Here is a 21,946-nt window from a genome sequence, read left to right on the forward strand (position 1 = left end):
CTGTGTGCGGTTCCCAACAAATATATTCTCTGCGGTAACCGAAATTTTATTTAAAACGCGTGTAATTTTACACACATTTTTTACAGTGTACTAAAGAGCAGGCCTTAAGGTTTGCGGAACTCCGCTTGTGTGTAATGCGGTCGACCTGCCATCTCCACCATATTAGGACGCCTATGGCGATGCCCTATTACGGGGACAGGGTAAGCCCCATCTTTCCCATGTATTTTGGGGCATATTGTGGTGCACTTTTCTCAGAAACTAATAGAGATAGCAGCAAGATATTTACTTCATTTTTTTCAGAATTTCATCTTATAGCCGCTGTACGAAAATTATTTTAGTATATGAAAAATGAAATTATTAGTGATTTTTTTACTTTCTACACCTTAATTTTGACCAAATTTTGTATATATTTTTATTTTAAAACAAACAGTCTTATTTTCACGCTGATAAATTTGGTACAATAAATTGCCACATGTATGTACTGCATACACAGAAAAATCAGCTTGATCCCTATTGTCATTTCGAAGATAATGGTACCGACGTAACAAAAAATCTTGTTTTGAGAAAACTGAGTTTAATATACAGTAAGGCATGTTGACGGGCTAGTTGGTTATTCATCTTGACACTTGGGAAAAAAACCCACCTAGGCGCAAATGATTTCACGACACAAAAAGAGACGAGGAGACAACGGACAGGCGCCTGTCCGTTGTCTCCTCTTCTCTTTTTGTGTCGTGAAATCATTTGCGCCTAGGTGGGGTTTTTTCCCAAGTGTCAAGATGAGTTTAAAGTAAACAAAACCTTCTATCCCTAGATTTCGAGTTAGCCAACTCATTTTGGCCAGTTTATTCAGTAGGCACCAGCTGCATAGTAATAATCTAGGTCAGCTTGGCGCTTGTTTTCCTGCCGTTTAGCTTCTCGTGCCTGTTTTGTCACTTGCTGCGTAGCTCGATCAGCAAAGTAAATTCGACGCCGATCGACTTGCTTCAGCCAGCGGACAGTGTTGCTGCCCAGACTTAGTCCGCATGCCTCAAGAACTTCAGTTCTTGCTATGGCGCCATAATTGAAGGTCAGAACAGCATCTAATGTAGCAATCTTCAATGTCTGTAGGCCGGCAGATATTTTTTTGAGCACACTCCTATACGACATTGTTGAAGGACTCGTTTGGGGTGTGCATCATCGCCAGAGAGCTTGGATGGTTGCCAGAGAGCTTTCTCTTGCAGCTAAATTCAGTAACAGTTTGAGTTTTTTAGTTTTCAGTAATAACGGAGAAAACACATCGCTCGTAAAGGGGGTGTGTCACTGACCACTTTGCTTTCAGATAGCTTTTTCAGGTTGATATAAAATGCACAGAAGTGTGATACACCAAACGATGCAGAAAAGAATGCAATTTCATTTTTAGCAAAAAACTAAAAAATTATATTTTTCAGATTTTTTTCTTACCCTGTCCCCTTACCGCGAACGAACTACCAAAATATGTATTTTAGAGTCAAAAGACATCGCCGATAGAAATACGGAGAGAGAACAAGTTTATTCACTGCAAATAAATGCAGCCCCTACAGGGATATCACCATCGTCCCCGGAGCTCTGGCGTAGGCTCGAGGTGGTCATTATGAAGCGGAGTAGAACGAGGAAGAAGTGAGCGAAGACAGTGCGGCAATGGCGGAAGCCGAGGACGACCAAGAGAAAGCGGTCCTTCACATCGAAGAAAGCAACAGCGAATACAGCAACGGTCCCGAACAGGATCCACCGACAGAGTGGGAGCCTGCAGCTCTAGCCGCCGACGTCATTCACCAGAGTGGCGATGGGACGTCGCACTCCGAGCCTTGGCCGCCTGCAGAGGATGCCGGCTTCTACGAGCTGGAAGAGACGCCTATGCCTATTGTGACCACTCCATTCCCGCCTGCTGTGGCCCTTCCACTCGCGCCAGTTGGCGCTCATCGACTCCGGCCTATTGTGGTCCAACGACTCCCGCCTCAAACGGTCGAGGTGTTCTTCGACGGAGAGCACCGCTACCGACGGAACGAGGCCTTCCGCAGCGCGTCGCCGGACGGTGAGCTTGTCTTAAGCTTCCGCGCGGGTATAACGCACTAGCCTGTGTCCGGGACCTACGCTGCCACGGTGAAAATGATCTTCCTCTGTCTTCGTGTATTAATGCGATATCGTTAGAGTTGTCTTCACACCAAAACCACGCCGTTGCCCGAGACGAAATTTCTTTAATGGTCGAAAGAGGTGGCATGGTAATCACAACTAGGCCATAGTAGCTGGTGGCAACCGGCCCGCTGAATGGCGAGCAACCTGGCCACTGGTGTAGGAAGGAGGGTTAAATCAATGATCTGTCGAGAGATGTTGCCTGACCTTGTGATGCCATCAAAACGTGGCCACGGCGGCAGATGGTAACTGGCCCATAAGATTCAGATGTCACGTAATCTGGTTGGTTTGGTTTGGTTGATGAGGTTTAACGTCCCAAAGCGACTAAGGCTATGAGGGACACCGTAGTTGAGGGCTCTGGAAATTTCGACCACCTGCGGTTCTTTAACGTGCACTGACATCGCACAGTACACGGGCCTCTAGAATTTCTCCTTCAAAGACATTCAACCGCCGCGGCCGGCATCGAACCCGCGTCTTTCGGGTCGGCAGCCGAGCACCATAACCACTGAGCCACCGCGGCGGCGTAATCAGGTGACCCCACTAATTCGGCTGAGCGATCGAAGTGGAGCGGCCGACTGGAGACGAGTGTCTGAGTAACAACCCCGAAACGCGTAAAACTGATGCAGAAGCACCAAACTAGCTACAATGGATAGATAATTTAACAAAACTTCAGTTTGGGCTAGATGGTGCATAGCTATAAATGAAATGAAATTTAAGCGCACACGAAAAACGCACACAAGAGGAGATACACACAGGACAAGCGCTTGTCCTGTGTGTATCTCCTCTTGTGTGCGTTTTTCGTGTGCGCTTAAATTTCATTTCATTTATAGCTACAATGGGTATCCATAATGCTACCGCATTGCACTGTTAATGTTCCTTAACTGCCCCCGAAGCTTTTAAGCTCGCACTTATTTCCACGAGAAACCTAGATGATTATAGAGGCAATTTTCCGGAGCGGACTCGGTGGAAAACCTTAATTTAAGTTGGCCCTCTTTGCCACCGGTTGATTTCATCCAGAGTGAATGCGAACAGCAGGTTGCTGCCTGTCAAGGCATAGGTAATAAGGAGTAACATTCTTACAAAAGAAAAATAGTCAGCAGGCTCGTCTCTAGCAATTTGGTAGGTTGTTCAGGCGTTCACAATTACAAAGTGGAGCTTTTATGTCAAGAGCCATCCCCATTTTTTCTCCCTGATGCCGATGTAGTAGCAGTTGACGGTTTGATCCAAAAGGCCAACACCTACCATACCACTGTTGCAAAATGAAGGGAGGTTTGGCTTCAAAAGTCTTGTTTTTTTTGTGCGCTCTAGGCAACCACCGCTTTACAAAACTTGTAGGCTCAATACTGTTATAGCTTTAGGTCATACTGAGTACACAGTGTGTTTAGACTTCAATTAAAGAAAGTGTACCTGCACAATTGAAGCAAGACCCAGTTTTTACTGGCTGCTTCTATTCCGTTGCTTTCTTTGGGCAGAGCGGACACTTCCTAAACCCGTTTCGGCAAACGGTTCCTGTGGCTCGAAATTCCTCCCAGCGGAGCGTTATAAGAATGTCTTTACTGGTAGAAACAAATTGCCTAAAAAGGTTAAATGGTCACTAAGCGTTGAAATCACCTCAGGCACCGACAGGACAACACACGCTACCAAAAGTTTATTTTCCAAGCTCAGAGACTTTGCACAGTAGGTGTGAAATGCATAACAGTAACCATCTGCTCTGCAGAACATCAAGTTCTTATAACCAAGAAATTGTTATGACCAATTAAAGTCACGCCATCGACAAATTCAGGATAGCTAGCGACATGTACAGCAGTCTCTGAGGAGCTCAATGAACAAATTGTTTTTTTTTTTCGAAAAATTCCAATTAGCGTTAAGACTTATGACCTGGAATAGACAGGCGCCGTTGTGCACATAGGAAGACCCAGCGTACTATAGAAAGCCCAGCAGCATATTTATTTGTTTATTTGTACTGTGCGACGCCAGTGCACGTTAATGAACCCCAGGTGGTCGAAATTTCCGGAGCCCTCCACTACGGCGTCTTTCATAGCCTTTAGTCGCTTTGGGACGCTAAACCCCATAAATCGATCGATCAATCAATCAATCAATCAATCAATCAATCAATCAATCAATCAATCAATCAATCAATCAATCAATCAATCAATCAATCAATCAATCAATCAATTTATTTATTTGTTTGTTTCTTTGTTTGTTTGTTTGTTTGTTTGTTTATTTATTTGTTTGTTTGTTTGTTTGTTTGTTTGTTTATTCATTCATTCATTCATTCATTCATTCATTCATTCATTTATTTATTTATTTATTTATTTATTTATTTATACTGTTAACCCTCTGTGTGAGGGTCATTACAGGGAGGGAAACATAGACAAATACAAGTGCAATTCTCTTCGCTAAAGCGCACTCAGTAACACAGAATTACAGATTTCCGCAGCAATCCTCCAGGAACGTGTTCACACCTATCTCAAATTCTTCTACATCTGGTCCACAACGTCGCTTGGTAGTTGGTTCCAAAGTTGTACTCCATCGGGAAAAAAGGACTAGCGATAGACATCAGATCGTCTAATAATAGGTTGTAATGCCTTACTGTGATTTTTCATGGGCAACGCTTCAGGGGAGATGTAACAAACTTTTTCTTTACATTCATTTTCATACAAAAAAAAAGTTTCAATTTCTGCTTTGTTCTCCTTATTTCTAGTGATTCTAACTGACACTGTTTCAGCATTGCTGTGACTGAATCAGTGCAGGGGTATTTAGAGCATATAAAACGTGCTGACATCCTTTGCAATCTATCCAGTTTTCGTTTTAGACCCTTTGGTGTGGACTCCACATTGCACTTGTTTACTCTACGATTGGCCGCATGAACGCCTTTTACGCAATGAATTTAATTTCCCTAGTCGCAAGCGGCAACTTTCTCTTCAGGAAATAGACCTTCTAGTAGGCTTTTAAATAGATATTTTCATTAATGGGTGCACCAGTCCAGATTATGTGTTAGTGTCACTCCCAAGTATTTGAGACACTTTACTTCATCTAAAGAATTTTCATTGTTTACTTTCCTCTTTCGTGCTGCTCTGTACTTGAAACTAGCATTATATGCACATACTAGCGGTCGTGAGTAAATTATAAGTCAGCGTCTACCGGTGCAGTTCGTGGGAAACAAACATCCTGAAGTTTCACCATGGAAAGATGACATATTCAGGAGAGGAAACGCGCCCTCTTAGTTAAGGGGCATCGGCGATCCCTTGGTGACAAAAGCAAGACCTAATTGAAAAGAAAAATTAAATCTTTCGGTTTGAAATCAACAAAAAATTAACTGTATTTTTAAACTCAAGCTGGGCACTGATGGGTTAAGCCACCCGTTGGTTCTAAGATAGTAACATCCACTATTTGTTTTTATGGCGCTGACTTATTCAGCTGGGAAAATTTCCAAGATTACCAGTACTTACGAACGGCGTTAATTCATTTACCATAGATTCCACGCTGTTGCTGGATGCAGTAGCAAATTCTCTTGTACCGTTTTCCTCTAGTACACCAATGATTGTTGAACGCAGTTATGATCGCCGTTTTACGGGTTTAGTGCCGGGAATTACACTGTCACGCCAACACGCTCTCTCTACCAAACCGTACTTGACCCAGCGATTCGTTTACGATGGGGCCGTGGACGCTGCTCACTCTGCATTCAGGCTATGGGAGCGGCATTCAACAAGGGGATGTTTTGCCGTGCGAACTTCGATAACATATGCAATCTGCTCTACTGTGTTGCGATGGGCAGCTCAAAAAGAAAACGGGAAAGTAATTTGCTAGCTGAAATAGGGCATCAGAACTGAACTCTAAACACGTACGGCCTAATAGGAGTAAATGAGGAGTCAGCTGTCTCCTAGCATATTGCCCATGTCCCGGGATGGATTTCTATCACTAAATATTTTGAATACTTACTACTGACAACGCAGGCGTTTTTCCACCGCAAGGCACTGTAACTTGATGTAGTTGGCAATTTGTGGAGGCTGTTAAATGCGGAAACGGAGGATTTGAGGTTAGAAAAGAGAGGAGACTGAAATTTCGATTAAAGTCTTCGTATATGCAAGAACTTCGCATGCTCTAACTGGAGAATTTCTCTCTGTTGCCAACCGTATTTCTAGTAATGGAAGCCTACCCCAGGTCTTGGGCAAAATACTATGGCCCTGAAAAGGAGAGGGTTAGAAAAGAGCCTAATCTTACTTTATTTTCATACAGGCTAATTCTAGTTTATAGTGTAGGTTTCAGCCGCAGCTAAATCCTTCCTGTTTTTTGCTGTTAGCTCTACTGGTAAGGGGTTCTTTACGGAGATCTTCCAATCAGGTTGGATAGACGATGGGTACTGATATATACGGCCCGTCAGCATTAGACGGGCAAGTTCGATTCACAAACTATGAAAGGCCGAAACGTTGGGCCCATGTGTCAGTGCATTCGAAGAAGCAAGCTGGACGTCGTGTAAGAGCTCGTCAAGAGACAGTGGCTTGGCGCTAAGTTTACTGAAATGCCATGTCTGCGACAAGAGTACCCAAATATTGAGTTGAAATGAATTAAGTTTATTTCGGAACATTTATACAAAGCATGTTTGAAACAACATCTGGATCCCTTGTTGAAAGCTATTTGGGATCCATGCAAAACTTATTAAGTGAAACTAAGTGCAGCCATCAGAACAAACTATTTTACATTACACATCATGAAGGCTCTTGCATTCAAATAGAAGCTGGAAATCTTGTTAACCAATGAAGGTATAAATTAAACAAATATGTATATTCACGCAAGTACGAAGTCTCTACACAATCCATTATAAAAAAAAAACTGAAGAGCAAATACACTGACATCACTCTGATTTATAATATTTTTTTAACAAGAGTGGAAATGGCCGCTTTGCTTCACATCATCTGCAAGGGCAATCCACAGCTTCGTCCCCACATGAGCTATGGTCCTTTCTCCGCAGACACTTTTCATGTTCGGAAGAAGGAAATTTCCATGTGCAGCGTTACGGGCGTGATGTGATGGCAGAGTGAAAATGGATGAGTGTAATGGGTAATTGTCCACGAGGCATGCATGCACCGTCAGTAGAGTCCTGTATTCAATAAACTGTTTTAGTGGAGATTATTCATGCGTTTAAAAAGAGGAGCAGTGTGCGCTTTCTAGTTGGACTGTATGATGAAGTGAATTGCCCTTTTTTGCAAAACCCTGAGCGGCTCCGAATAAGAGTGGTAGGTGGGACCCCAGGATTCAATGCAATAAGACGACTGACTTCGAAAGATGGCAAAATAAATAATTCTGAGCGTTTTTTTTTCGTCAAAGTACTCGCGGCATTTGTAGAGTGCAAAGCACGCTGCACCCAACTTTTTAGAAAGCGCCTGAATGTGGGCCTTCCAGTGCACGACGTTTCGATGCCCCTGTAATTCATTCTTTTGTGTTTTGAATTCTCTTTGTATGAGAGGCAGCAAATAATTACTGTTGGCTTATCGGACGGCAAAGGCGAGAGGCAAGTATATTAAATTCTAGAGGAGGCATACGGCGTCAGAAACGGCTGCTGCAATTGTAGTTTTAACTCTCGTACGTTATATGGCTTGCTTGCCCACAAAAATGAACTCTGTGGACCTCTCGAGCGTCATAGCTTCATGATAAATAACAAATAAACAGTGGAGCTCTTACGCCGTTAGAGATTTCTTCGAATCCCTTTGTGTGTGTGTGCGTGTGTGTGTGTGTGTGTGTGCGTGTGTGCGTGTGTGTGTTTGTGTGTGTGTGTGCGCGCGCGTGCGTGCGTGCGTGCGTGTGTGTGTGTGTGCGTGCGCGTGCGTGTGCGTGTGTCTGTGTGTGTGTGTGTTCACGCGCAAGTGTGTGCGCGTGCGTGCTTGCGTGCGCGCGCGGGAGGGAGGGAGGAGCCAGGGGGCCTACGCCATGACGTCATGATAATGCGACCCCGAGTTGTGTCATCCACGTTTCTTGATGAATCCTTGTTGAATGTTCCCGTCTGCCCTTCGCCACAATCTGAACCACGGTGGTCTGAACGCTCGTTTTGTGCTCTTTCTGCGTACAGCGAACGATGGGGCAATGTAGCATTTCATAACTGCTACTCGTTCTGGGTGTATAGCCCACTTGTGCCTCCACTGTAACCATTACGAAACTTGAAGGAACACGTTCTAGTAACTGCACCTCGTTCGAGATCAGGACAAACATTGCCGCTCATTGAGAGTATCTTACAGCGGCTTCTGAGGTTTTACATTATAGCGTACACAGCTCGTTCGGCCTAAAACCCGTCGCCGTGACCTAGAATTGAGAGGAGGCCTCAGGAACGTGACCCGGATATTCCTAGAAGGTTGAGATGAGAAAAGAAATTCGCCGGCATTGCGGTTCGAACCCAGGCCCTTTGCGGGCACGTAACACTATGCCACAAAGAGTCGTGGGTTCAAGCATGCTAGAGGGGCACAAGTGAGCGCATTGTCGTGTGCATGACAAGTGTGTTGCGAATTTGTACTGACCTGAAGGTAATTAAGAAAATAAAAGAGTAAAAGGCGCTTTCGCGCCTACTGTAAGGCAAAGCTAAAACGTCCTTCTATGTTTTTGGTTTTCAAGAAGGCTGGGAAACTAACACCTCAGTCAGGTCGCCACCGACGCACTCAGCGTTTTTGTTCAAGAGCACAATAACTTGAATAGCGTGTTGCAAGCTAGACGATTGTTCCTCGGGTAGCGATACCTCGCAATGGACAGCAGAAGCAGAGAAAAAGTGCCAAAAATTCCGGGTAATGAATCGACAAGGTGCGCGGTATCGGGTAGCTACGCGAATTTATTTGACCACTTTGGACCCGTTAATGTGTACCGAAATCACATGCATTTCAGTAGAATTCGTGCTGCTTAAACCAGGATCGCACGATAGAGTAGTAGTGTGGGAAGTGGGCTGCTGTCTAGGCCTCATCTTAGTAGTCGAACAGCTTTTTTGATCGAAAGTGTGAAGAAGGGAATCACGGGATATTCGGATTAAAGTTCATGGTTGGCTCTCTTCCACACTGGACCTCAGGCGGCTCAGGACCTCAGGCGGGTCCGAGCTGGATAACGCAGTCTCCCACTGCTCTAGGTTGGAGGCTGGCAGATGCTCCAGGGGTTTGTCTGTGGGGAATTCAGAAAGAATGTGGTTGCTGCCTGTCTGAGCAAGTAAGGAGCACGCGAGAAAGGGCTTCAGACGAGAAACCGCAGCTACTGAACCTCCGCTGCAGTCACCGCGGCAAAAGGAAGAGAGAGAAAGAGACTTTAATGAATAAAGGAGAGGTGTATCTGGCTTTCAGCCTAGCATGATAAGCTAATATTATTGGCCTACACCACAGCTCGAGCATGCTTTACTACAACCTAACCTAGACTGCAAGGAGAAATGAAGGAAGGCAAGTAGCGAATAAATATTTTCCAGATGCTTGCAGTGCAGCACTGGTAGCACCACACTCTTGATCAAGGGCCTATATTACGGCTGGAACCCTGTTAATTGCGCTGCTCTCTCTGCGCTACGGGCAGTTAAACTGGAACCTTGGTAGAGTCCTATGCTTCTTCAGTGCTGCGTGGCTATCACCGCGTTCAGTTAAAAGGCGAAACATGGACTGCACTAGAATGGTCGAAAGCATGCTGCTGTTGTCGTCTGCGCTTATTGTTGTTCCCTCTACATATGTGACAGCCCGCACCAATCGGCACAGCTTACCGCACGTTCTATTCGACAGGCATTCAGCAGCGTCGCCTGTCTTTCGGCCGCGTTTTCGTGGTGTCGGCGGCACTGTCCTGCTCGCTGGGTTTGGCCTCCTGGCTTCTCTACCGGCATCTGTCCCAGGGTCCGCGGCGATTCGCCGAGATGCGCGCCGACGAGACCGACTCCATCGTGGCGGACTACACCGAGCCCGCGCTTCCCCCGCCGACAGTCGGGCCCCGCCTCGACTACGAGAATGCCACCGACGACCTGCACCTGCTCGGGGCCTGGCGCAGACCCTTCGCCGTCGTTGCTGCTGGCCGGAAGAACCGCTCCAGACACTAAAAGCTGCAGCGCCGCGCCGTTTTACGATCTGCTCCCTTTGTCTGCTATTCGTAGATGGGTGAAACGACCCGAGGTAGCTTTAGATAATAATTCGCTTGTATTACAAACTTTACCATTTTCAAATGAAGTTCCTCACGTTTTGAAGACCGTGATAAACGGCGTTCAGACTTTTTGACGAACCCTTTGCAGAAGTCTCCAAGTTCGCTTTTTTCACGTTACTCACTGATCAATGGCCGTGTGTGCGGGTCAGAGATGAAGAGTTCAAAGTGCTTGTCAACGTTAGCTTCTAAATCCTGAAATTATTGATGAACTGCGCCTGTGTTTTATACATTAACAATTGCCATCAAAACTGGTGCCTTTACTGGATCACGTAGCACATAGCTGCTCGTTTGGCATAGCACATTTCTCAAAAACCGGCATTTTCCGCCTTTGTATGTTTCTTGTCGCTTCAACTGGTACTGCAGTCAGCACATGGGAGAATAACGGCATGTCAATGTAAGCGAACTCGAAGACATTTTTGGTCGTCGTATATGTACAGATCAAATGAAAGATTTTTTCCACATACCTCAGCAAAACTGAAAAAGGCAATCGGCTTCCATAACAGAACCAGAAAAGAGGCTGGCCTGACGTTACCGTTCTTAGATAAAGTAGAATTTATTTTCATTTGTATAGAATCGAATCATCGTAACAAATGCGACAAAAAACAAGACGCAATCAGTGAAAAAATCCACCTTTATTTTTCAGAGAAGGCTTACATACTTAAGATTACGGAGTGCACACCTTTCTTGATATTTTTATACTTTTTGTGCAAATGAAACTGCATTCTGAGCCCGCCTTATTTTGGTAACGTTAGCAAATGCTTAGATGTGTCAATTACTTCTGTCCTTTCAAATCGTAATACATCCTTCATTATTTCAGAACATGAAGTTGCTGAATATGCACACAACCCCAAGTAAGTTAATACTGAATTCTTCAGGCTTGTTCTACAATTAAAAGCATTAGTGAATGGGTGCATATCCGAAGAGAGAAATATTTGGGGGCAGAAATCATTATCTGGGTTTGGATACTGTTCTTCCCACGCGCTGAAATATGGCTGATGGTGATATTCGGGACCACATATAGAAACAATTCGTTTCATTTCCCTTTCCTCTGGCATTCTAAATCAGCTTCCGCTTCATGTCGACGTAGGCCGCGGGAAACAACACTTTTAACTTAGAACCAACGATAAGAATAAGCAACGTTACTAAATCCTTATCAGGATTATGATGAATCTTTATGTCGCAAGTGCAGATTTGGCCAAAGAACGCAATACCACAACGTATTTTTTTTCTACACAAGGTGCGGTTGAAGACCCGCTTGCCAAGAATTTAACCCCAGATAAGCCGATAAGCGGGCCAGGGGCAGGCTTGTACCTAATGTATCACCGGTGGGTACCCGGCGGCACTTGAGATCGAACTCCACCTCTCGTGTAGTAAATCCAACCTCTCTTGTCAGTGCATGCTGCAAAATTTTAAAGGCTGGATAAATGCCGGAACATTGCACTTGCTGTGAAAATATTACAGTCTGTAGGAATCGTTTGACACACAACTCTACTAAAAAAAAAAACATGACCTATAGAGGTATCTGTCACTCGTTCGCATAGGCCCAGCGATCATTGGCCTCTAAGTGTGCTCAGCCGCTGCGCCAGCGGATCGGTGGTGTTACAGCCAATACATAAGCAACACTGGGGTCTTGCCCACTTGCATTAATTCCAGGATATCGGAAAGGTTAGCGTAGTCATGTGCAATGTAGTAGAAGCACCTGTGGTATTGCCCAGCCTTTTCAAGATTTTCAAACAGAACTATAAAATCGCTTGCACGTATTACAGAAACTAGGGTTGAACATTGTACTCTTGTGCTACGTTTCCCTCTTTCGGAGATATCTCGCAGCGTTTCTAACCGATGCCTCCGCTTTTGAGCATAGGCTTCGAGCTCCCCTGAGAGACCATCGCGCACTGACACAGCTAACTCTTACGGCAGCAAAAGAACCGTTGCACCTGGACTGTGAACAAAGAGGCCTCTTCTTCTGAATCTTCCCTTCCTCGGTACATTAGTTTTAACGACAGCGTTAAGGCTCCCGTTCACCAGGGTACCCGGTGGTAACATCAGTAAAGCTTCAATATGACATCTAAGAATGCAAAATTAATTTCAGGAAAATAAACTCGAGGTGAGATGGAAATCAAACCCGTACTCCTTGGATCCCGAGGCAGACACACTGCCACTAGTCCGCCAAGGCACGTGCGTTCTACGTGGCTAAAGAGAGGCATTGTATGTTTTACTCGACAGTGTTGGATATGAAGTGATATGCAAACCGCCAGCCACTGCAGTTTCGATACTAAACAGGTTAGGCCTAGTGACACCAAATGAATGGTGGGTGGCCAGTATGCCGTTGGGTGGCACGCCGGTACAGGAAGCATGAGTCTAAGGTGCGTGCAATGTGTCCTCGTTTCCAGGTTACATGTAAACTCATCTACAGGCAATTTTTATATATCGAATTCCCCTTCGGGTTCGATATATCCGGGTTCGACTGTATACCGTAAATGAAGAGGAAATGAGGGGGCGTTTTTTTTCTATGAAGGAAATGAGGAAAGTTTCTCTCGCTACCTATTGACTAACAGCTACCGGAAATGATATAATGAAAAACAGTGCTAACCAATCGCCGCTGTTAGCTAACTGCTTCCTCCACTAGCGTGTGATGGTTACGCGCAAGAGCGTAACCTTAATTCGGCTTCAGCACAGACCCACTTTTAATCGCGGCTGCTGACAAAGCTCAAAGTAAGGAGCGAGGCTGGGCAGTTCTCGCGACAGTCACACGGAGCAGGACCATTCGAGATAGCGCTTACTGGGGCTGCTGTGTGTTTTGTTCGTTATGTTTGTTTTGACTATTGTCTACATGCAAATGAAGGGTGCATTCATTCCACGAAACGCGTTAAGAAATAACGGTCGGTGTATGTACGAGGAAGCTAAACTTGTCCGAGACCGTGGTGTGTTATCATTGTCTTCACTTGCTGGTGAAGCAACGGGCCTATATCGATGTCTCGGTCTGTGAGAAGAGCTGCTCGCGCAGCGCTGAGAATGCGTTTTGGGAAAATGTTCCACGGCGGTTCTCACAGAAGAACAGTGGAGTGAATCTGCGCACGCGCAATGAAGGCAAACTAAGCCTTAGCACACATCTAATGATCATGGGACAGCAATGTTTTTTGCTTGAATAAAAAGGAATAGTTTGCACAAAATACTTTGTTCTTGCCGTTTCCCATCTGTGTGCTGAGACTGTTCAGTCTCGTGCGCGCCCTAGCAGCTTTGAAAAAAAAAACATACCAATGAAGTGCAATGTTGATTCAGCCTCATGTTTTTAAGGCGCCACAATTTAAACTACTGGTCAAGAAAATTATCAGTCAACATCGCACCAACTGTGATAATAGAGAGGGGATCTGCTGATTGCAGAGAAACTGAAGACTAAGGGGACACCCACATTCGGAGGCTAATGCGTTGCAAACTAGCCAGCCTATAAGCTTCGATTATTTACCAGTTTGATTGATTACATGCGACCAGCATCTAAGCAGCGACACATTTACGGTCTCTGGTACGACATTATGAAACCCGTGTCAGTCTAAGCGGAAGTATCACTCCCCATAAGAGAAGAGCACTGCCTGCGCTAAGGAAAAACACTTACGCTCAGGTTTTGCAGCTGGTACTGTCAATGTCTCAATCCGCGAGCTCGTAGTGGTGCATATAGGCATTCTGGCCCCGAGAAGGAAGAAGAGGGGAGGATGGAGGGGGGGAAGAAAGGCGCGAAGATGAAAACGAGCGTGTCTACGACGCCTGAGTGACGCTCACTTGCATGTGTGATCCTCTGCCTGCAGAGTTCGAGCGAGTGATTTTCACGAAATCGAAGCCCCACAGCGGCAGCACCGCGAGCTAGTTCACGAAGGATCTGTGAGCATGCAATTGGAGCGTTTAGCTGCTCAATGCATGCGTGGTTAGCAGACTCTTTGATCCGTTGATGTTGTTAAAGATTCGCATAAAGAATTTTACAAGCGCCTTTGCATGTATGCTAGAACGGTAGCTAGATAAAAGGGCTGCTATGTCTCATTATGTGAGCTGAGTTGTCCTAGGAATATCCAAGGCGTTGTGGATAGATGTTTCCATTCTGTTGCAGGGCGCTGACAAATAATCCATCGAGACGAGGCGACATGTCACATATTACTTGAGCGTCCAATGTTTTGCAATTAGGCTGATACCCGTTTAAAAATCAGGTTCATTATAGTCGCACGGAGCGCTGTCTTCGCATTTCGCGACAATTTCACATTTCACGGGCTAACGTCAACCATATGTCAGGAGAACAGCGTACTGTATTTGTATCTGAGAGGAATACGAAATAGCAGTAAAAAAATGGCTGAGTGCGTGCGTCTCTCAAGGCATGATCCAAAACTGATGACCTTAACTCCTGGCGTCAGCACATGGGCGCTCTGTCGACAATGAGTGACGCCATCACCTTGTTCGTTTTCAAATATGTGGTATTTTTTTATTAAGAAACAAGCTCCTTTTGGCTGAGTAACTAAATCACTTTCACAATGAATGCGAGATCGCGAGTTCGATTTTTTCTTATGAGGCCGCAACTCTATGTATGGGCGATATTAGAGACGTCGCGTATAAAAACTCTTCGACGCTGGTTTTCCCTGCTCGTTAAAAACTTGGTGCTCGACACTAATTTATGGCTTCCCACTGAAGCGTTCTCATGCCTATATGCAGGCTTGGAAAGTAAAAATCAATTCTTTGTATTTACAGGCACTACGTTTGCGCAGTTATTGTCAGCCACAAAGCCCATTTCTGAAAGGGCTCGAATGATGTGTACTTACGAGGCCCTTCGTGGTAACAAACACACTAAGCGCAAAATACTAACGGGCACATTTTAAGCGTAAACAGTTTTGTTCATGACTGCCTTAGTTGTGACAAGCCTTATTATAGTACACATGTTTATAGAGATTTGGCGCTTGGTTAGTGGACAGCGGATCAGGGGCAATGGTATTAAAGGATTGCATAAAGTTCAGTTTATTCCAGGTTCTTTTCGCCGTTTTACCTTGGCCCAACCGGTGCGGTCATTCTTCTAAAGTTTTGCAGTCATACCTGGAAAAAACAGAAGAAAGCCATCGTATGAAATCTGCTCATGGTCAGTGCCAAGCAGGTGCCCGGAAGGGTGTGTTTGCGGCGAAATCTGTGCAATGGTCATGTACATCTCACATCTCTATTAGTAGTTTGATTGCTATCTGTTAAGGGCGCCTGGCAGAGGGGAACTGACAGTGGTACAGTCTGACAACGGTACAAACTATATTGGACTTGAAAAGACTATATGCTTTCTTGAAGACATTTTTTTTAGCTTACCTTATCGTCATTATCAGCAGAGGTCTCCCCCATGTCTCTTGAATTAACCCTGTCCGTTGCCAGTGGCGGCCACAGTTTCCTCGCAAACATTTTAATCTCATCCACGCACCTAACTCTGCCGCCCCCTGCTGCGATCGCCTTCTCTTGGAATCCACTCCGTTGCCCTTAAGAAACAACGGCAATCTGTCGTTTGGATTACATGCCCTGCCCGAGTCCATATCTTCCTCTTGATTTCGATTCACTCGCGTTTGTTTTTTCACTCACTCCACCTGCTTCCTATCTTTCAACTTTACACCTATCATTTTTCTTCCCATAGTTCGCTGCGTTGCCCTTGACTTAACCTGTATCCTTTTCGTTAGCCTCCACATTTCTGCCCCCTAGGTAAGTACCGCTAAGATAGAGCTGTTGTATACTTTTCTCTTGAGGGATATTGGTAAATTGCCTTTCATGATCTGAGAGAACCTGCCAAATGCGCTCTACCCCATTCTTATTCTTCCCATGATCCGGATCAGCGGTCACTACTTGCCCTAAGTAGACATGTTCTCTTACTACTTCCAGCACCTCACTACCAATTGCGAAGTGCTGTTTCCTTGCTAGGCTGTTGAACATTACATTGCTTTTCTGCATGTTAGTTTTTAGACCCACCATTCTGCTTTGGCTGTCTGCCTCATTGGTTATGTTTTGCAGCTCATCGCCTCAATGACATAGCAAGGGAGTGTCATCAGCGAATAGCAAATTACTTAGGTATTCTCCACTGACTCTTATCCCCAGCTGCTCCCAATGCTGGCCTCGGAACACCTCCTATAAACGGACAGTGAACAGAATTGGCGAAATCGTGTCTCCCTTCCTGACACCCTTCCTTGTTGTAATTTAATTTCTGACTTTATGAAGCACTATGGTAGCTGTACAGTCATTGTAGTTAACTTCCAGTATCTTCACATTACATTTTTCTACACCGCAATTCCGCAATGCATGCATGATGGCTGAGGTTTCAACAAAATTTCACCAGCGCTGTGACTAGGAACAAGAACAGAGAAGGAAGGACAAGGGCCTTTCCTTCTCTGTTCTTGTTCCTAGTCGCAGCGCTGGTGAAATTTTGAAGATGTACCAACTAGCTCAAACCACGATTTTGCTCCAGGTTTGAACAGAAACAAATGCTTTCCCGTAATCAATGAACGCTATATATAGGGGTCGGTTATATTCTGCGCATTTCTGTGTCCCCTGATTGATAGTGTAAATATGGTCTTTTGTCGAGTATCCTTTACGAAAGCCTGCCTGATCATTTGGCTAATTGAAGACTAAGGTTGTCCTGATTATATTTGCGATTACCTTAGTAAATACCTTGTAATCAACAAACAGACACTCTAATTTTTCAAGTCCTTGACATCTCCTTATGAACTAAAATGATGTTAGCGTTTTTTCAAGCTTGTGGTACACGATGTCATAAGGTATTGCGTATACAGGGTGTCTATTTTTTCTAGCACAGTCTCCCCTCCGTCGTTTAAGAGATCTGTTGTTACCTGATCCTCTGCAGCTGTTTTCCCCCTTTGCATTCCTCTTACTGCTTTCTTTACTTCCTCTTTCGTTACTGACAGGATGTCGCATAGCTGTGCCCTGCTGCCTCTCTCATTAACGTTCATACTATCATGGCTACTGTGTAGATGTGTGCAGAACTCTTGGGCTACTTTAAATACGTTATCCATATTGCTAATGTCATTGCCCTCTTTTTCTCTTAGCGCATACATTTGGTTTTCACCTGTGCCTAGCTTTCTCCACTGCCTTTAGGCTAGCACCGTACTTTAGACCATGCTTGATTTTCTTCGCGTTCAAGTTCTTTTTGTCGGCTCCCATGCGCTAATTTATTAACTTTGATCACTCTGCCAGTTCGACTCTGTCCATAGGGTTAGATGCTTTCATGCTTTCACGTTTCCTAATCAGACTTTTCGTCTCCTGAGATATCTTGCTGGTATCCTGCCGAACCATCCAACCGCCTACTTCTACTTCACACGTTGTAATGATAGCTGTGAGATTACCACTCCTTCTTTCAAAATTGAGATCATCTTCCTCAGTTAGAGCCGAATATCTTTTTCTGCAGCGATATCCTTAATTAAGTAGAACGTTTTGTTGGGCTAGTTGGTTCAATACTTCACACATGGCAGTTGCGCGAAACACACGCACACAAGACATGATACGGGGCGTCCCGTAACCTGTCTTGTGTGTGTGTGTTTCGCGCAACTGCCATGTCTGAAATACCCTGAATTCCTCCACTTTCCATCTTACCGCTAACTCGTTAATGGGTTCCCGGCTCAGTAATTCATTCCGGTTCCTTCTCAGGTCTAAGCTGATTCGACACCTTACCAATCTGTGGTCACTACAATGCACCTTTGCGATGACCTCCACATCCTGTACGATACCAGGGTGAGCGCATAGTATGAAGCGCATTTTTAGTCTCACCATTGGGTCTCTTACAGGTCCACTTCCTGCTCTTTCGTTTCCGGAAGAAGGTAATCATGATTCGTGAATTATTTCTCTCTGTGAACTCTACTAATAACTGGAGCCTACACCATAGTCGCCAACTACCTGGTCTCCAGCCTGCTTCTTGCCTACCTTCGCATTGATGTCGCCCATTTGTACAGTTTACTGTGATTTTATTTTGGTCAGTGCCGATTCCACGTCTTCATAGAAGCTTTCAACGATCTGGTCATCATGGCTTGATGTCGGTGCTTAGGCCTGCACCACCATCACCTTGCATCTCTAATTAAGCCTAATTATTACAGCTGTTACCCTCTCGTTAACACCATAATATTCCTTTATGTCGACAGCTATATCCTGATTAATGAGAAATCCCACACCTAGCTCTCGTCTTGCTGCTAATCCAAAATAACACAAGCAGAGTAAGTGCCGCCCTTTAGTACTGTACACGCCTCATCTGTCTTCCTAACCTCACTACGCCTTATGACATCCCGTTTAATACCCGCCATTTCCTCGGACAGCACTGCTAGGCTAGCTTCACTGGATAAGGTTCTAGCGTTAAACGTTGCCAGGTTCAGTTTCAATGGCAGCCTGTTTGGAGCCAGAGACGCTTAGCGCCCTCCGCTGCGTCACAGTTCTGACCGCCACCTTGGTCAGTTGTCCGCAGCCACTAGAGACTGGGGGCCGAAGGTTATTCGGCTCGTTCATAGAAGGTTCTGCCGAACCAGGGGGACCAAATCCTGCTCTGGTGAGGGAGTGCGTTGTCGGTTCAGGTCACCGAGATCAGGTCGCACTCAAGGCCTGGTTATGCTATTTCTTCGGCGCGTTTTTTATTTATTTATTTAAACCCCTTGAAGAATTGCGTGGCACCGGGATTCTAACCCCGGTCGTCTTGCACGTGAGGCCGATGCTCTACCTCTACGCCATCGCTGCATCTTCTGCTTATTTTAGTTGTAGTCATACTGACTCAGCAATAACACCGGGAATATCAGCAAGCGTGCGCATAACCTTTGCTCCACAGTCGGCCTTAGTGGGACCTCCAGATTGAGAACTTCAGCTACAGTGCAGTGCTTGTACTAGGACACGGCCGGCAATGATGACAGAAAAGCACACAGATAACAAGAGAGCAAAGTGACTTCCTTGTTTTATTTCCGTTTGTGACTGCAAATCACACGCTGGGGCTCTCTGGCTAGAACACTCGCGTCTCAGCAGTACGAAAAGCTGCACTGCTAGCCAGCAAAAGACTGCGGTGGATGCCTTCTGCGCTCCGTGCTCAGTGCAAGGACAAGACACGTACCGCAACTTGGATTCCTGAATGGTGCCGGTCGAAGGACCTAAATCGAGGAAGCACGCGAACAGAAACATCTTTACGGTACTATTGAGCAGGAACAATCTCGGAGCAAAAAGGACGGGCCGTCTGAATGCCTGACCTTGAGCTGTGAACGTGTTCGCAGGTGGAAGAGAAGAAAAATGACACGAAGAAAAAATCTTCATCACTTTCTGCTATCCCCTCAAAAAGACATGCCTAGAATACTAAGTTGACTTTATCAGATCACCGCGACTTATTTTTGGATTCAGAGCTTTGTGTTTGTACATCTCAGTATGCAAAGCGTACTGACCGGCTCGCGCGGTGCAGTGTACACAGCACGTGGCGGGCCGAAAGCAGCATCAGACACGATCGTTGCTTACGGCTGCTTCTTTAAATGCTGTGTGGTCACCAGAATCGCGCTGGGCCTGAACGTGAGTGTTGTTAGCGCTGGTAGGAAAACCCTGAGGCATGAAGACATAAAAAGGAGACGATACTGAGATCGTTTCTTTTTATCGTAATACTGAGTTCTGGTATACGTTTGTTCACAAGCTAGAGAGAGCGAAAATAGCTGTTTTTGTTTTTCGTAATGTGCTGCATTTTGTACAGAGGTTAAGAAATGCTCACAGAAAAAAAAAACAGTCTGCTGCATTTCCTTCATCCAGCTGCTTAAGCTCATTATGGCATCATAATTTTCTACAGACAGCAGCCACGGCGATTGGAAAGTTGAGAATTCTTCAAGCGCAATATAATCTTACCTGTTTATTGAACAAGTATTGTTTGGGCAACATAAGCAGGGAGACATGTAGAAAGGGGCCTGTTCACATGCAGAAAAAAGTGTTTAAGACATGAAACATTTGCAGAATGGCAGTCTGCTTGAACGGCATTCGCTCAAACCATGCACGGACCATAACCGGTTGCCGCCTTCACTGCATATACTCAGACTTCAAGCGTTTGCTTATCTCCACAGACAAGTGGGAGAAACTGACGGAAGAAGTAACTAGCAGTTCATTTACATTTTACTGAATTTCACCTTCGACATCGTTAACTCACTTATGCTCCCTTACTGATTCTTGCTTTTTCCTGTCTCTACGCTGAAGTCATTTTCGATCCCATAGCTTGCGGCGCGGTCCTCAGCTGAGTTTTAAGCGTTTTTGTTAGACTTGACGTTTCTGTCCCGTGCACGCAGTATACAACAATTAATAACTGAATGTTTGCGTTTTCTCTACACTCATAGTTATTTGAGCTCTATTTTTATCGTATTAGGGAAGCACGTCTGGTTATTAGCCCTGTTTGAAAACTATGTACCGCTGTAGAACAGACGTGGGCTCCGGTTCAAATGGCTGGCTCCTGGTGCTGCTGCTTGAATGTCAAGTCTGCATTTAAACCGAGCTGACCAAAAGCTTCGCTTGCAGCTGGGTGGCCCTGCAGCGGCGTTTGTCGACATTTACCTGCCGCTGTGCAGGGTGTAGGTTACTGCAACTTGCTTGAAAAGCTTTAAGCTAGACGGCCGACCGCCGCGTTCACTGGGCCCAACGGCGGCAGCGGCCGGGGTTCTCGCTTGTAAGACACTAGAAAATGCCGCGGCAGGCGCCCACGAATGGTTACGGACCTCAAAACCGACACGGCATTTCATAGCGCCTGAGGCGTAAAGTGCTAGAACGCTTTGAATGCTATGATACGCCCAACTAGGAGGCAGTACGCGACACAGCGTAAAGCAAAGGCTCGCACGAGGAAAGAAAACTTCGCTGGTTTAACTTTGACCTCGGTGCAGCGCAGAGCGTTTTAACGGGGCGCGCAGGAAAGTTTGAGCAGAGGCTGCCACGGTTCGGCGGATTTCGGTCATTGCGGCCGCAGCGTCCTTCTCACGACAGCCGCCGGCTGAGGCGGCACCAAAAGGAGTGCCGCGAGATCCGTAATCCCAACTCTAAATATTTAAACGACACGGCCTCGCCCTGAGTGAGGCACAATGTCGGGGGGCGAACACACTGTGCGCTGCTTGCACCGTACTCAAGAAGAGTTACCAGATCGCGCAACTGCGCATCATGTGGGATCTGTCAACTTCGACATGTTAACAGCGAAAAGGGAATGCTGTTTGAAATGTCCTACGTTATCTTTAGCCAGCACACATCATCAAATTCAGAAAACAGCTCTTTGATAACATATAGTTTCAGCAGGCTTTCTTGTGATTATGTTGCACTAAATAGCACTATTCCAAATTGTCGTTATATAGACAGTGTGAAAGCGTGATAGATGTCGCAATAAGAAGCGTGAGGTTAGGGATCAGTCTTTTTTCTGTGGTAGGCATGTTGGTACAAGGAGAGCTTGCGAAGAGAACACTGAAACAAAGTTCTTGGTTCTTAGGCCAGCTGCAGTGCTAAAAATCTGTCTCCTGTTGTTCTTGGGCGAAATAAATTTAATGTCTGTTAACACTCCTTGCTTATTAAAAGTGAGTGTCCCAGCGTCAGGACGCCAAGTGGTGTTGAAAGCAATCTTGCACTACAGGATATAACGTACTCTAAACTAAAAAAGGCTATGAAGATTGTTCCATTCCTTACCATA

General features: G+C 45.4%; 1 protein-coding gene across 1 annotated transcript; it reads left to right on the forward strand.

Annotated features, from left to right (window-relative positions):
- The first annotated feature begins 1,656 nt into the window (after positions 1 to 1,656).
- Positions 1,657 to 10,186, forward strand: LOC149344345 (uncharacterized). The gene is made up of 2 exons (XM_089542608.1): positions 1,657 to 2,050; positions 9,879 to 10,186. The coding sequence occupies exons 1-2, from the start codon at positions 1,657 to 1,659 to the stop codon at positions 10,184 to 10,186; spliced, it is 702 nt and encodes a 233-aa protein (XP_089398734.1).
- Positions 10,187 to 21,946: the final 11,760 nt, after the last annotated feature.

The sequence above is a fragment of the Amblyomma mixtum genome, chromosome 5, assembly GCF_055824585.1.
Source record: "Amblyomma mixtum isolate Tamu chromosome 5, ASM5582458v1, whole genome shotgun sequence".
NCBI classification, from domain to species: Eukaryota; Metazoa; Arthropoda; class Arachnida; order Ixodida; family Ixodidae; genus Amblyomma; species Amblyomma mixtum.

Bases quoted from the DNA above. Each gene is read 5' to 3' on its own strand.
- LOC149344345 (XM_089542608.1), top strand. From the start codon at position 1,657: ATGGCGGAAGCCGAGGACGACCAAGAGAAAGCGGTCCTTCACATCGAA. The intron at 2,051-9,878 runs GTGAGCTTGTCT...TCTATTCGACAG, and splicing joins CCGCAGCGCGTCGCCGGACG to GCATTCAGCAGCGTCGCCTG.